This window comes from Schistocerca serialis, chromosome 2, assembly GCF_023864345.2.
Source record: "Schistocerca serialis cubense isolate TAMUIC-IGC-003099 chromosome 2, iqSchSeri2.2, whole genome shotgun sequence".
NCBI lineage: Eukaryota > Metazoa > Arthropoda > Insecta > Orthoptera > Acrididae > Schistocerca > Schistocerca serialis.
The window spans coordinates 598,722,266-598,738,885 of record NC_064639.1 but is presented as its reverse complement, the minus strand read 5'-3'; the positions used below and the strand labels follow the sequence as shown (position 1 = coordinate 598,738,885).

Here is a 16,620-nt window from a genome sequence, read left to right as displayed (position 1 = left end):
TCACTCTCTCACCGCTCCCTCCCTACTGTCACTCTCTCACCGCTCCCTCCCTACTGTCACTCTCTCACCGCTCCCTCCCTACTGTCGCTCTCTCACCGCTCCCTCCCTACTGTCACTCTCTCACCGCTCCCTCCCTACTGTCACTCTCTCACCGCTCCCTCCCTACTGTCACTCTCTCACCGCTCCCTCCCTACTGTCACTCTCTCACCGCTCCCTCCCTACTGTCACTCTCTCACCGCTCCCTCCCTACTGTCACTCTCTCACCGCTCCCTCCCTACTGTCACTCTCTCACCGCTCCCTCCCTACTGTCACTCTCTCACCGCTCCCTCCCTACTGTCACTCTCTCACCGCTCCCTCCCTACTGTCACTCTCTCACCGCTCCCTCCCTACTGTCACTCTCTCACCGCTCCCTCCCTACTGTCACTCTCTCACCGCTCCCTCCCTACTGTCCCTCTCTCACCCCTCCCTCCCTACTGTCCCTCTCTCACCCCTCCCTCCCTACTGTCCCTCTCTCACCCCTCCCTCCCTACTGTCCCTCTCTCACCCCTCCCTCCCTACTGTCCCTCTCTCACCCCTCCCTCCCTACTGTCCCTCTCTCACCCCTCCCTCCCTACTGTCCCTCTCTCACCCCTCCCTCCCTACTGTCCCTCTCTCACCCCTCCCTCCCTACTGTCCCTCTCTCACCCCTCCCTCCCTACCGTCCCTCTCTCACCCCTCCCTCCCTACCGTCCCTCTCTCACCCCTCCCTCCCTACCGTCCCTCTCTCACCCCTCCCTCCCTACTGTCCCTCTCTCACCCCTCCCTCCCTACTGTCCCTCTCTCACCCCTCCCTCCCTACTGTCCCTCTCTCACCCCTCCCTCCCTACTGTCCCTCTCTCACCCCTCCCTCCCTACTGTCCCTCTCTCACCCCTCCCTCCCTACTGTCCCTCTCTCACCCCTCCCTCCCTACTGTCCCTCTCTCACCCCTCCCTCCCTACTGTCCCTCTCTCACCCCTCCCTCCCTACTGTCCCTCTCTCACCCCTCCCTCCCTACTGTCCCTCTCTCACCCCTCCCTCCCTACTGTCCCTCTCTCACCCCTCCCTCCCTACTGTCCCTCTCTCACCCCTCCCTCCCTACTGTCCCTCTCTCACCCCTCCCTCCCTACTGTCCCTCTCTCACCCCTCCCTCCCTACTGTCCCTCTCTCTCCCCCCCTCCCTCCTCACTGTCACACTCCCCCCCCTCCCTCCCTACTGTCCCTCTCTCTCCCCCCTCCCTCCCTACTGTCCCTCTCTCTCCCCCCTCCCTCCCTACTGTCCCTCTCTCTCTCCCCCCCTCCCTCCCTACTGTCCCTCTCTCTCTCCCCCCCTCCCTCCCTACTGTCCCTCTCTCTCTCCCCCCCTCCCTCCCTACTGTCCCTCTCTCTCCCCCCCTCCCTCCCTACTGTCCCTCTCTCTCCCCCCCTCCCACCCTACTGTCCCTCTCTCTCCCCCCCTCCCTCCCTACTGTCCCTCTCTCTCCCCCCCTCCCTCCCTACTGTCCCTCTCTCTCCCCCCCTCCCTCCCTACTGTCCCTCTCTCTCCCCCCCTCCCTCCCTACTGTCCCTCTCTCTCCCCCCCTCCCTCCCTACTGTCCCTCTCTCTCCCCCCCTCCCTCCCTACTGTCCCTCTCTCTCCCTCCCTCCTTCCCCACTGTCCCTCTCTCTCCCCCCTCCCTCCCCACTGTCCCTCTCTCCCCCCTCCCTCCCTCCCTCCCTCCCTCCCTCCCTCTCTCCCTCCCTACTGTCCCTCTCTCTCTCCACCCTCCCTCCCTCCCTCCGTACTGTCCCTCTCTCTCCGCCCTCCCTCCCTACTGTCCCTCTCTCTCCGCCCTCCCTCCCTCCCTACTGTCCCTCTCTCTCCGCCCTCCCTCCCTCCCTACTGTCCCTCTCTCTCCGCCCTCCCTCCCTCCCTACTGTCCCTCTCTCTCCGCCCTCCCTCCCTCCCTACTGTCCCTCTCTCTCCGCCCTCCCTCCCTCCCTACTGTCCCTCTCTCTCCACCCTCCCTCCCTCCCTACTGTCCCTCTCTCTCCACCCTCCCTCCCTCCCTACTGTCCCTCTCTCTCCGCCCTCCCTCCCTCCCTACTGTCCCTCTCTCTCCGCCCTCCCTCCCTCCCTCCCTCCCTCCCTCCCTACTGTCCCTCTCTCTCCGCCCTCCCTCCCTCCCTCCCTCCCTCCCTCCCTACTGTCCCTCTCTCTCCGCCCTCCCTCCCTCCCTCCCTCCCTACTGTCCCTCTCTCCGCCCTCCCTCCCTCCGTACTGTCCCTCTCTCTCCGCCCTCCCTCCCTACTGTCCCTCTCTCTCCGCCCTCCCTCCCTACTGTCCCTCTCTCTCCGCCCTCCCTCCCTACTGTCCCTCTCTCTCCGCCCTCCCTCCCTACTGTCCCTCTCTCTCTGCCCTCCCTCCCTCCCTCCCTCCCTCCCTCCCTCTCTCTCTCCCTCCCTACTGTCACTCTCTCACCGCTCCCTCCCTACTGTCCCTCTCTCACCCCTCCCTCCCTACTGTCCCTCTCTCACCCCTCCCTCCCTACTGTCCCTCTCTCACCCCTCCCTCCCTACTGTCCCTCTCTCACCCCTCCCTCCCTACTGTCCCTCTCTCACCCCTCCCTCCCTACTGTCCCTCTCTCACCCCTCCCTCCCTACTGTCCCTCTCTCACCCCTCCCTCCCTACTGTCCCTCTCTCACCCCTCCCTCCCTACTGTCCCTCTCTCACCCCTCCCTCCCTACCGTCCCTCTCTCACCCCTCCCTCCCTACCGTCCCTCTCTCACCCCTCCCTCCCTACCGTCCCTCTCTCACCCCTCCCTCCCTACTGTCCCTCTCTCACCCCTCCCTCCCTACTGTCCCTCTCTCACCCCTCCCTCCCTACTGTCCCTCTCTCACCCCTCCCTCCCTACTGTCCCTCTCTCACCCCTCCCTCCCTACTGTCCCTCTCTCACCCCTCCCTCCCTACTGTCCCTCTCTCACCCCTCCCTCCCTACTGTCCCTCTCTCACCCCTCCCTCCCTACTGTCCCTCTCTCACCCCTCCCTCCCTACTGTCCCTCTCTCACCCCTCCCTCCCTACTGTCCCTCTCTCACCCCTCCCTCCCTACTGTCCCTCTCTCACCCCTCCCTCCCTACTGTCCCTCTCTCACCCCTCCCTCCCTACTGTCCCTCTCTCACCCCTCCCTCCCTACTGTCCCTCTCTCACCCCTCCCTCCCTACTGTCCCTCTCTCTCCCCCCCTCCCTCCTCACTGTCACACTCCCCCCCCTCCCTCCCTACTGTCCCTCTCTCTCCCCCCTCCCTCCCTACTGTCCCTCTCTCTCCCCCCCTCCCTCCCTACTGTCCCTCTCTCTCTCCCCCCCTCCCTCCCTACTGTCCCTCTCTCTCTCCCCCCCTCCCTCCCTACTGTCCCTCTCTCTCTCCCCCCCTCCCTCCCTACTGTCCCTCTCTCTCTCCCCCCCTCCCTCCCTACTGTCCCTCTCTCTCCCCCCCTCCCACCCTACTGTCCCTCTCTCTCCCCCCCTCCCTCCCTACTGTCCCTCTCTCTCCCCCCCTCCCTCCCTACTGTCCCTCTCTCTCCCCCCCTCCCTCCCTACTGTCCCTCTCTCTCCCCCCCTCCCTCCCTACTGTCCCTCTCTCTCCCCCCCTCCCTCCCTACTGTCCCTCTCTCTCCCCCCCTCCCTCCCTACTGTCCCTCTCTCCCTCCCTCCTTCCCCACTGTCCCTCTCTCCCTCCCTCCTTCCCCACTGTCCCTCTCTCCCTCCCTCCTTCCCCACTGTCCCTCTCTCCCCTCTCTCCGCCCTCCCTCCCTCCCTCCCTCCCTCCCTCCCTCCCTCTCTCCCTCCCTACTGTCCCTCTCTCTCTCCACCCTCCCTCCCTCCCTCTCTCCACCCTCCCTCCCTCCCTCCGTACTGTCCCTCTCTCTCCGCCCTCCCTCCCTACTGTCCCTCTCTCTCCGCCCTCCCTCCCTCCCTACTGTCCCTCTCTCTCCGCCCTCCCTCCCTCCCTACTGTCCCTCTCTCTCCGCCCTCCCTCCCTCCCTACTGTCCCTCTCTCTCCGCCCTCCCTCCCTCCCTACTGTCCCTCTCTCTCCGCCCTCCCTCCCTCCCTACTGTCCCTCTCTCTCCGCCCTCCCTCCCTCCCTACTGTCCCTCTCTCTCCACCCTCCCTCCCTCCCTACTGTCCCTCTCTCTCCACCCTCCCTCCCTCCCTACTGTCCCTCTCTCTCCGCCCTCCCTCCCTCCCTACTGTCCCTCTCTCTCCGCCCTCCCTCCCTCCCTCCCTCCCTCCCTACTGTCCCTCTCTCTCCGCCCTCCCTCCCTCCCTCCCTCCCTACTGTCCCTCTCTCCGCCCTCCCTCCCTCCCTCCCTCCCTCCGTACTGTCCCTCTCTCTCCGCCCTCCCTCCCTACTGTCCCTCTCTCTCCGCCCTCCCTCCCTACTGTCCCTTTCTCTCCGCCCTCCCTCCCTACTGTCCCTCTCTCTCCGCCCTCCCTCCCTACTGTCCCTCTCTCTCCGCCCTCCCTCCCTCCCTCCCTACTGTCCCTTTCTCTCCGCCCTCCCTCCCTACTGTCCCTTTCTCTCCGCCCTCCCTCCCTACTGTCCCTTTCTCTCCGCCCTCCCTCCCTACTGTCCCTCTCTCTCCGCCCTCCCTCCCTACTGTCCCTCTCTCTCCGCCCTCCCTCCCTCCCTCCCTCCCTCCCTCCCTCCCTCTCTCCCTCCCTACTGTCCCTCTCTCTCCACCCTCCCTCCCTCCCTCCGTACTGTCCCTCTCTCTCCGCCCTCCCTCCCTACTGTCCCTCTCTCTCCGCCCTCCCTCCCTCCCTACTGTCCCTCTCTCTCCGCCCTCCCTCCCTCCCTACTGTCCCTCTCTCTCCGCCCTCCCTCCCTCCCTACTGTCCCTCTCTCTCCGCCCTCCCTCCCTCCCTACTGTCACTCTCTCTCCACCCTCCCTCCCTCCCTACTGTCCCTCTCTCTCCGCCCTCCCTCCCTCCCTCCCTCCCTCCCTCCCTCCCTCCCTCCCTACTGTCCCTCTCTCTGCCCTCCCTCCCTCCCTCCCTCCCTCTCTCTCCGCCCTCCCTCTCTCTGCCCTCCCTCCCTCCCTCTCTCTCCGCCCTCCCTCCCTCCCTCTCCGCCCTCCCTCCCTCCCTCTCCGCCCTCCCTCCCTCCCTCTCCGCCCTCCCTCCCTCCCTCTCCGCCCTCCCTCCCTCTCTCTCCGCCCTCCCTCTCTCTGCCCTCCCTCCCTCCCTCCCTCTCTCTCCGCCCTCCCTCTCTCTGCCCTCCCTCCCTCCCTCCCTCTCTCTCCGCCCTCCCTCCCTCCCTCCCTCTCTCTCCGCCCTCCCTCTCTCTGCCCTCCCTCCCTCCCTCTCCGCCCTCCCTCTCTCTGCCCTCCCTCCCTCCCTCCCTCCCTCTCTCTCCGCCCTCCCTCCCTTCCTCTCCGCCCTCCCTCCCTCCCTACTGTCCCTCTCTCTCTGCCCTCCCTCCCTCCCTACTGTCCCTCTCTCTCTGCCCTCCCTCCCTCCCTACTGTCCCTCTCTCTCTGCCCTCCCTCCCTCCCTCCCTACTGTCCCTCTCTCTCTGCCCTCCCTCCCTCCCTCCCTACTGTCCCTCTCTCTCTGCCCTCCCTCCCTCCCTACTGTCCCTCTCTCCCCCCCCTCCCTCCCTCCCTACTGTCCCTCTCTCTCCCCCCTCCCTCCCTCCCTACTTCCCACTCTGCCGCCCCTCTCCCATCCCTACTTCCCACTCTGCCCCCCCTCTCATCCCTACTTTCCCACTCTCTCCCTCCATGCGTTCCCTCACTACTTTCCCACTCTCTCCCTCCATGCGTTCCCTCCCTACTTTCCCACTCTCTCCCTCCATGCGTTCCCTCCCTACTTTCCCACTCTCTCCCTCCATGCGTTCCCTCCCTTCTTTCCCTTGCCCTCCCTCCGTCCCTGTGCTCGCTCTCCCCCCTCGCCCTCGCTCTCACCGTCCCTGATCTCGCTCTCGCCCGCCCTCCCTCCCTCCGTCCCCGCCCGCCCTCCCTCCCTCCCTCCGTCCCCGCCCGCCCTCCCTCCCTCCGTCCCCGCCCGCCCTCCCTCCCTCCGTCCCCGCCCGCCCTCCCTCCCTCCGTCCCCGCCCTCCCTCCCTCCGTCCCCGCCCTCCCTCCCTCCGTCCCCGCGCTCGCCCCCCCGCCGTCCCCGCGCTCGCTCTCCCCCTCTGTTTGTGTTCCCCTCCCACCGAAAAGCATGAGATATAGGTTCACTAATAGATGTGACATTGAAATGGGCCAAGTATTTTTTTTTTTCGTTGGTCTCTACCTGTTGTCTTATCACGTTTAAGATAATCTATGTTATAATTTAAATCTCTATATTGTAATTTTGCATTTAATGTTTTTGTATTTGTCATTCACAGCTTGTTTCATTTCATTGTTTTAATGATCCAGGTGGATAGCTGCATATACTGTCATTCAGAAACAAGTTGAAGGGAATTTAGGAGAATTGCGCCAAGTTTTGCAACATGGAATTGAAGTTGTAAGAATTTTGGGTAACCATGGACTTGATGTCAGACTGATAGTACAGCTTGCTCGTGCATTTGCTGAAAGGGTAAGCATACATTGCAGATTTTTTTTTTTGTTAACTGTCAGTAATTACAAAATGTGTTAAAACAGGAACTATTTTTTCTTCTTGTTTGAAATTTCTCACCATTTGTTAATACACACATAGTTTACACACATTTTATACATAGCAGTGGACTTCATACCAGTAAGATTGCTAAATTCCGCTTCAGTAATCAAACCAAGTAACTTTCTTACTCCCTTTAAATTTATATAGTTTCTCCCAGGGGTTGATTAGTTGCCCATTTTGTGATTCCACATTCTTACGTAAAAATAAAATGAGATCATGCCAAATGCCTTAGGTATTGTTACATTTCATCCTCTTTCACTGTTACCAAACCCCCCCCCCCTTCCCTCCCCCCAAATCCTTTTAAGTGGAGGTCAGACAGAACTTCCCTGCTAAACTTTCGCATCCAAAGCTGGAACAGTGTGTCACCAGTTTTATTAACACAGTAGGACCAACTCATACCAGACTACCGTATAAGATATGAAAATGCAACATGTTTTGTGTCAAGAGGTGGGAGAATCTTGCTTCCTTTCTGGATTGTGAGGCACCATTAGAAAAGCAAATCATTAATTTTGGGTTGAGTTCTGTGTTGAGGGATTGAGCTTTTGATTAAAAAATTTTGCTAGCTCAATATGTACATATATCAAGAGCAAGAGCTGGAAAGCTAGTGTGAATACGTTTCCTGCTACGTGTTTCTGTGTTTCATACATCAGTGTGCTATAGGTGAATGGTTACTGTTTTCTAGTAAAGAAAGTACAGACTTATTCTATTGAAGACCTGAGGTAAATTGGTTAGTGGATCATTGTATTAAAAGTTATGAAGAGTAGTGCAGGTTTTTTGACATGGATATGTATGCAGGAGAACAGTTCATAATGGGAGGAACCCTCCATGGTATACAGTCAATGTAAAGATACTTCTAAAGGAACAGAGTACTGTATGATAGGGGTGAAACAAAACATAGTGCTGTAGCAGAATGTTGTGAAATGTTCTTTCACAAAACCCAAAGAAATTCTGGTTGTATGCAAAGGCTGTTTGCACCAGTTAGTGAATGACACAAGAACTGAGATTGAGGGTAGCAGAGCAAAAGCTAAAATGCTTAACTCAGTTTTCAAATGTTCCTTTACAATGGAAAAACCTAGGAGAATTGTCCAAATTTAGTCTTCATACTACTGAAAAGATGTATGAAATAAGTATTAGTGTCGTTGTGATCTAGAAACAGCTGGAATTGTTACAATCGAACAAATATCCAGGACCCCATGGAATCTCTCATTTTCTACACTGAATTTGCAGCTGAGTTGGCCCCTCTTAGAAGTATAATCTGTCGTAGATCCCGCGAACAAAAAGATGCCCAGTTATTGGAAAAATTCACAGGTTACACCTGTCTACAATAAGGGTAGTAAAAGTGATCTACAAAACTACTTTTAACATCCTTGTCGTCAATTTGTTGTGGAAACTTAGTACATATTCTGAGCTCAAACACAATGGAGTATCTCGAACAGAATGACATCCTACAGGCCGATTAGCATGGATTCCGAAAGTGTTGATCATGTGAAACACAACTCGCACTTTACCCAGATGGCGTACTGAAAGCTTTGGATCAAGGTAGTCAGGTAGATGCTGTATTTCTTGATTTCTAGAAAGCGTTTGACTCGGTACCACACCTATGCTTATTAACAAAAGTAGGGCCATGTGGGGTATCAAGTGAAATTTGTGACTAGATTGAGGACTTTTTGGTAGGCAGCATGTTTTCTTGGCTGGAGAGTCATCGCCAGGCACTCTTGATGTTCACATTGTATATTAATGACCTTGGAGACAGTATTAATAGTTAAATCAGGCTTTTTGCAGATGATGCAATGATCTATAATGAAGTACTGTCTGAAGGAAGCTGCATAAATATTCAGTCAGATCTTGATGAGATTTCCAAGTAGTGCAAAGATTGACACCTTGCTTTAAATGATCAGAAATGTAAAATTGTGTACTCCACAAAATGAAAAACAATATAATTTCTTATGACTATAATATATCAGTGGCACAATTGGAATTGACCAACTCATACAAATACCTGGGTGTAACATTTCGTAGGTATATGAAATAGGGCAATCTGGGGAAGTGCAATCTGTCTGTAAAGAAGATTGTTTAGAAATCACTCAAGTGATCTATTCTGGAATGTTGCTCCTATGTGTGGACCTGTACCAAGTAGGACTAACAGGGGATGTTGAACGTATTCAGCAAAGGGCAGCACGGGTGGTCACAGGTGTGTGTAATCCATGGGAAGGTGTCAAAGAAATACTGAAGAAACTGAACTAGCAGATTCTAAATGACAACTCTTGGAAGATATTACAATCACTAAAGTATTGCTCATATAGGTATTGTGAGGATAAGATTAGAATAATTACTGCATGCACAAAGGCAGTCATTCTTCTCATGCTCCATACGTGAATGGAATGGGATGTACTGTCTGCCATGCACTTCATGGTGGTTGACAGAGTATGGCTGTAGATGTAGAAATGTGACCAAAACTTTGAAGGTTTCAATGGTGGTATGGAAAGCAAAGGGCCAGTCTCTATTTTTAGCTGGTCAGTTTCTTGATGTGGTGTGTGATACACTCACTAAATTGGTGAAGGTAAGCCTAAATGCTTCCGTAGTGTTGTGGCTGTTAAGCTATGTGGTGAAATTCAAATTAAAAAATTGTTGTCTAGGACATGGGCAGAAGAGAATGGGACAAGTCTTACGAAACACTGTGAGGACACGACAGGAAAAGAACACTCTGATGGCACTCAACTGGTGCACAAGAGACGCTCCTAAATCCAGAAAAACCTTGCAGAATATTATGCTCTAGACATCAGGAGAAAGTGCAAATATGTCAGTGATAAGAGAAAAGCAGTTTTGGCAACTCTGTTTCACAGAATATCCACTGATGATTTTTTATACTTATCAATAGAATCTGCAGAAGCAGTCCATTGTAACTCGGGGTGTATACGACCCGGGAGATCCGGGAAAAACCCCGAAAGGAAAGACGGGCTGGATGTCAAATTGGCCGACTGGATGCAGGAGAGGCACAACAAGACATTTCAATTTCTGCTGTCCTGAATATAGTTTAATGGCATTGATTACAAAATATGCACATTTGACTTCCTCAGAGCGAAATACAGTGATGTGTGATAAAAGAATGCTGCATGAAGAGGCATGGCACTGCACTTTGGCACCTGTGAGACCAAATAACATGTCTTACATTTCCTCAACATATATGTTTCATATATCTGGCTCTTTAGAAGATGTGCGCTACAAAATGAATATATTTTTGAAAAATCGATTTGTTTTTAAATTTTTGGTGTCCTACCTCAAACGCTCGTGGAATACTATCTAGTATTGCCGCGATTCGGGAATATCGTTGATCCAGGGGTTATGTACAGCCTGAGTTCTAGTGATTTTGCTGTTTCCTCTTAGTTTGCTCTCACGTCAAATGAAAACAAAATGGATTTCTGTGCCACGAGCTATCAAGTGAAATAAAATTCATTCACATAATTCCGGTAGGCTGAAATATGTTATTAGGTTCAGATTTAATTTTATTTCCACTTTTCTGACAGTGAAGCATTAAGCGCCTTGCAGAACAATGAAGCTCTTTTTGTTGGTTTTCTAAAGAAATTTGGCTTTTATTAATTTTTTCCATTGAGGCAGTCAATTTATTTGAACTGATGTTTTTAATTCCACACTACTGGCTAGTTTCAACTGTTCGCTGCATTTCAAAAGTGCATGCTTTCATCTTCTAGCACATATGGCATTATAACATTATAAAGAACCAAACATGAGAAAACAATACTGCTCCTCCAACAAAATTTGCATCCGATTCTGAACATACGAATCTGCACTTTAAGCCGAATTAAGCATTTTAGTACGGTTCACGAGATTCCGATGCTTTTGGAGTATCCTCTTATGGTATGTCTTGTTTCTTTTATGACTTAATGTGAGATCTTTTAATGTTTTACTCGTACGAACATGCGGGCTTCCTGCGTCATTGTAACTGCGCAAGCGCGGTGAATCCTGATATCTGGCGCTCTCTGGCAGCTTCTGAAACGAACGTATTTCTAATAGGCCACGGGAAAATATTGCGAACGGTTGTTTGAAAAGCGTTAGTTTCAAAGTAAATTTCCTTTAACGCAAGATGAACTGTGTGCGAGAATGTACGATGAGTTTCTTAAATCACAGAGCGTTTGACTGTCATTTAAAAATCAACTCTTTGAGGACAATCATTTTGAAAAATTTTGAGTTCAGAAGATCAGACATTTATGTCCTTTTTAAAAATTTTACTGGCACATTTGTGTGATGTATCTTAAAGTGTAATGTATCCATAAAAGATTAACATTATATGTGAAAGCTTAGCTTCTCTTGCAGCTTATTAATCTTAGAGACCAATATTATATGTGAAAGCTTTGTTTTTCTTGTAGCAAAACTATGTATATTAAATTAAACGATTAACTTTCCCTATTTGTGTGTACACGCTACTTAACAGCGATATTGCTATTAGCTGACTATATCACGAAAGTATGCAGTGTACATGTTGCTGCTCATCAAAGATGTTTCCAAAACGTGTTTTATTATTTTTATTGAGTTTCGTTTTTTTAGGGCCGGGAAATTCTACGCCAGTGTATAAAACCATAACCATTCAAAGGATTGATAAGTTTAACAGTTCCGAGGAAAAGTACACTGTCACTTAGCACGGAAAAAGTATATTTTCATCTGGGAGAAAGTGTATTTTTAACCGGGAAATCCGAGAATTTGTTTTTCTTGTCCACGTATACACCCTGTAACTGCATCTTTGTGTACATAGGCCTATAGTTTGACCCTTCATATATCCCTGAGGCTTTCTTGTGATAAAATTCCATAGCACTGCTGATAAAATGTGGGTTTGAAGGGCCTGTTGACTTACTAAACTTCCACAGTGGTATTCATAGCTTTGAATATGAGTTATTAAAAGGAATTGTGTAATTCAAGGGAATATGACCACTCTTAGTGAAGCATTGTTCAAACAAATATAGTAGCTTTATTGAAAATTTGTATTTAAGGGTTGTGATTTGGGGAAGCGAGGATTAAAAGAATGTTAGAATTGTGGGTAGACAAAATATACGGCTTGTCATACCGGAGACAGTTAAACCCATATGTTGCAATGCAACAAAGGATACCAGCTGCTGGATGATAGTACTAAACATGTTGAACGCCATATGCCCACTGGTGTGACTTGATAGGAAAGTTCTTTGTGAAATGTTGGCAGTACAACCACATTCTGTGAACTTATAACGTCAAGAATGTGCCAAGAAATCAGAAAATCTGGGACTGCTCTTACATTTTCTGGGCCAAGACTGACTTCAAGAACATTAAATAGGTGCCCCCAGATTATTTCTCGGGTGGCTTCTTTAGCTGAAGACGATGAGTATTCGACAAACAAGCCCCCGAGTTGACTAGTGCCTGCGTAGGTTAGCTGTCAATGGTGTCAGTTAGATTTCCTGACACCTTCCTAACTGTTGTCCACGGAGGAATTTTATCTGCGGCAACCTAATCTTCATAGATGGTCATTTCACTTAGTTTTTCTGAATTTGACACCAAGGTGAATGGATGGTACTTCAGTAAAGCAACGGGAAATGGCTACAGTGTGTTTGGGAGCGACCTCATCCAGGATGAAATGATGGGATTCCTCTCATTGGTAGACTTAACAGTTCGCAGTTAACTGTCATGAAAGAAAACGGTAGTGATGGTTTGATGATGACAGGCAAAATAGTAGTATTCAAAAACTCATCTTTCTCTGCAGGAGTGTACAGTGTGTCCGCCATGGAAACGTACTAGCATGGTGTCTGTCCTCTTTCTTTCAAATGTATGTTCTGCAAGATGATGTGCTTGGCGAAAGACTTCGTTGTAATTGCATTGGTTGGGTGTTGTCACTTGACAGCTGCTGCTTCTTAAACATTCTCTATTACCTCGTGATGTGTGGTATCAACATTTGTGGTCACTGTCTCTTGCTTACTCAGTCTGCAATAAAATGCTGTATCTCTTCTCACACAACCCGATGTATGAGAAGTGAGATCATACTGGGGTCCCACAACTGCCGTAGGGATAATGTTTGAGAGAGTCGTACTTCTTCCACAAGACATTTGTCTGTTACATTTCGTCAGTACACTGGCACCACTTCATGAATTCCTCTTTTGTAGCGACATCCTTTATGAGAAGTGATTGGTACATGTCTTCTGCAAATCCTGTCATCAAGAATGAGATTTTGTCAGCTCATGTCATATTTGGATTCACAATGTGGCATAGGGCCAAAATATTCTGTTTGTAAGATTATCATTTTCCCATGATTTTGGGCCCTGTTTTTTAACTCTTCTTCCTCGACACAGGCTTGCTGATTGCCACCAAAGGTTTTTCTCAGGTCGACCTGGCATTTATTCCAGCTATTGGGCATATCTTTATTGTTCTCGAACCACTGCTGGGCTATGCCATCCAAGTAAAAGTACACATTTGCTGCACACATAATTTCATTCCATCTGTTGTAGTTGGCAACTTGGTCAAATCATTTCAACTGTTTTGTCGGATTTTGACTGTCTCCAGAAAACATTGATAAATGACTAATGTGCAGCTAAATTAACACTGTTCTCTAATTTTTAGTTCCTTGCATGGTAAGACTGCACTTGATAGCTGATTAGTGTGATGGTTCCCAGGCTTCAATTGGTACACTTTTATTAACAGCACCATAAATACAAATGGAGTTCTGATAAAGTACGGTTCTCTGTAACAACTGGAAAGGATAGTCCATGATCACATAAGAATAACTGAAACAAAGTACGCAGTGGTAATACTGGAGTCTTATCCTGGGTGGCTGTTGGAGCAACATCTGTAGTGCAGTGCAGTGTGGTTCTTTGAGAAGAAGTGCAATGTGTTAAGATGTCGCATCACAGATATGGCACAGTATGGTGTGGTGTGACAGTGTACAGCTGAGTGTTCAGACTGGCCTTGGCGAAACACTGATTGATGAACTGTGAGGTGCAGCTAATGCCTGAATGGAGCTGAGCAAGTTCTGGAGTGCTCCGTGCTGAAGTATGAGCCGCAGCTGAAATAACCAGCAGGTACAAGGATGCCTGTTGAGTTTGACGAACACTTGATCTCCAGATGAAAACTTGTCCTCAGCAGCACCACCATTGCTGTAAGCGCATGTTACTTGAGGGAGAGTGGTACCTGCAGGTGACACCTGAGTGACCAGTGTGTTAACAGATTGTTTGTAATCGTTACAGTGTCCACACCATGTGATGCCCTTTTCATATTTGTAAATAGTCTCTGGAGGAGAAAAGCGTGCAGACCAAGGATAGGCAAACCCTCAGGGCAAAGTCATTGTGCTGGAAATGTAACGTAGGGGGGCGAACGCCCAATGTACAGTAGAATCCACTTGTCTCCTGAAAGTATGGACCGTGCAAACTATGTATTGCTAGTATTTCTGTTCCTGCCCATGTAGGTGACAGCTGTTACAATGCCTAATTGAAGCCGTGATGATGCAGGTGTTTCAAAGGACACACACACACACACACACACACACACACACACACACACACACACACACACACCTGAATAAACAAACATTGAATATTGCATAATATACGAACATAGGAAATCTCACGAACATTTCAAAGATGTTAAATACTAAATAATAACTGTGAGTGATCAGTTCTGAACTGGCAACCGACAGCTTGCCATCCAGTAATGTCATTGCTCTGCCACAGTGCATGCAGCACTGCTTGCAGCAGTATTGTCGCCACATTGTATTATCTCAGCATCACAGGAGTAGGGGGATACTAGGTAGTCCACTTTAGACACTTTTCTTATTTGTTAATTTTGTACTGGCCTTCTCAATTTTTGTAAAATGATAATATTGCAGTGGTTACAAATGTTCCCTGATTACAGGATTTGAAACTGTGGTAAAACCCCATTTTTACATTCTGGCATTTTACCTTTTTCTGCTTTTTACTTTCATTCTTGTTGGTCCCGGCAGAAGTCGTATTCTCTCAATGCAATGATTACCCGCCATTAATGATTGTGTGTTACAACATTTCCCATATTTTAAGTTTTCTTTAGTGGTATCCTTACTGATTCATGCAAAAAGTGCATTGAATTCCTGTTCTAAGTTGGCCTTGGAACAAAGCAGAAAATGCAGACTATACACAAAGTTATCGATTATGTAACGTAGCATTAGCATGGTAAACAACATTTTCATTGTCGCCTTGTTGGGTCATGGCCGCCTACGTTATAGATTTGCAGTGTTTGGGAGGGTGGGAAAGTATACTGAGTCACTGCATTAATAATCACAATCTGACGATAGTGTCTCCAGTAGCAACTTGCTGATTGTGTTACATTACAAAAGCTTTAACTTAATTTCACAGGCGTGTATACAAATAAGCACGGCTTTTGAAGATGGGCATCTCTAGAACAGGCTTAAACAAATTGTTGTTACTTCAGCATGAAATACAGTAATCTGTACTAGGTGCACAGTCTTGGGTGGGTAAGACCTGATGTCAGATGTAAACAGTCCTGCTTAAAGTAACATGGCAGTAAATTCCACTCTTTCTCGCCTCTGAACTGAATGGATTATCAATAATAAGTTTCACATTAGAACAAGGATATATTTTTTGTGTGGTTTCTTGAAAGGTTTTGCTTCCATGTTTTATTTACACCATTGGACATTATTGGAACAAAGAGGAAAACCTGTGTGTGTGTGTGTGTGTGTGTGTGTGTGTGTGTGTGTGTGTGAGAGAGAGAGAGAGAGAGAGAGAGAGAGAGAGAGAGAGAGAGAGAGAGAGAGAGATATATATCATGAAGGCAGTGGCTGAGTGCTAACGTGCACAAATGAAATGCACGTTTGCTTCTTCATTCCGATCATGTCCGATGGTGTAAATAAAACGTGGAAGCAAAAGTCTTTAATGAAACAACATTAAAAAGTTATCCTTGTTCTAATGAGAGACAACCATAATGAAATTATGGTAAATAAAATGTGACACAATGATGCTTAAAACACTAAAGTTGGCAGTTTTCGTAAACAGAGAAAGAGAGAGGCACGAAATCGATAGCTTCTTGTGTTTCTTACGCCTGCCTACATTTCTGACTTTCTAGGGTCAGTCTGCTGATAGGTGTAGCAAGAGGATTTTACTATACTTAGAACTACCATATGAGGGAGAGTCGAAAATTTTCTAGCCTCACAAATAATGACAGAAATTCCATAATACCAATTAATTTTTCAATATAATACCCATGTACACTAATACACTTCTGGGCATACTGAGAACTTCTGCAAACCATTCAAACAAAAGGTCTTTGATTTAGAGTTTAGCCAAGCGTTCACTGCATCATCGTTGTCAAATCTCATCCTTCGAGTTCTTTTTTCAGGTTTGCAAAAAGAAAAAAGTCTGATGGGGCCAAATCTGGAGAATATGGCAGATGACTTAACAATTCAAACTTGCAATCGTGCAGAGTTTCCAGTGTTGTGAGGTCTTTGTGCACCAGTGCGCTGTCCTGGTGCAAGAGAACTGTGTGTGCCAATTTTCCACACCTTTTTTTCTTTATCTCTTCTCTCAGATGGTGCAGGAGCGTGCAGTAGTACAACACATTGATAGTTACGCCCTTTTGCAAGTAATCCACCATAATTACCCCTTCTGCATCCCAGAAGACAGATGCCATCACCTTACTGGCTGATTTCTGCACCTGGCATTTTTTTGGGTAGGGGATGACGGATGTTTCCATTTTGGTGACTGTTGTTTTGTCTCAGGATCAAAGTGGTGAACCTACGTTTTGTCCATTGTCACATACCTTGCAAGAAATCCATCTTCATCCGCTTCACATTGGCAGACGATTTCTTCACAGCTCTGAACACACTCTTATCTGATCTGTATTGAAGTCTTTCGGGACCCACCGAGCTGAAGCTTTTCACATTCCCAAAATATCCACAACAATGTCACGAGCACACCCATGGGAAATTCCAAATGTGGTTTCA

General features: G+C 49.4%; 1 protein-coding gene across 1 annotated transcript in view; it reads left to right on the top strand.

Annotated features, from left to right (window-relative positions):
* Positions 1–16,620, top strand: part of LOC126457632 (E3 SUMO-protein ligase RanBP2) — a 302,750-nt gene that overhangs the window by 155,235 nt on the left and 130,895 nt on the right. Inside the window, exon 12 of the mRNA XM_050094102.1 lies at positions 6,422–6,581. Within this exon, the coding sequence (XP_049950059.1) occupies positions 6,422–6,581 (160 nt within the window). The remainder of the gene's footprint in view (positions 1–6,421; positions 6,582–16,620) is intronic.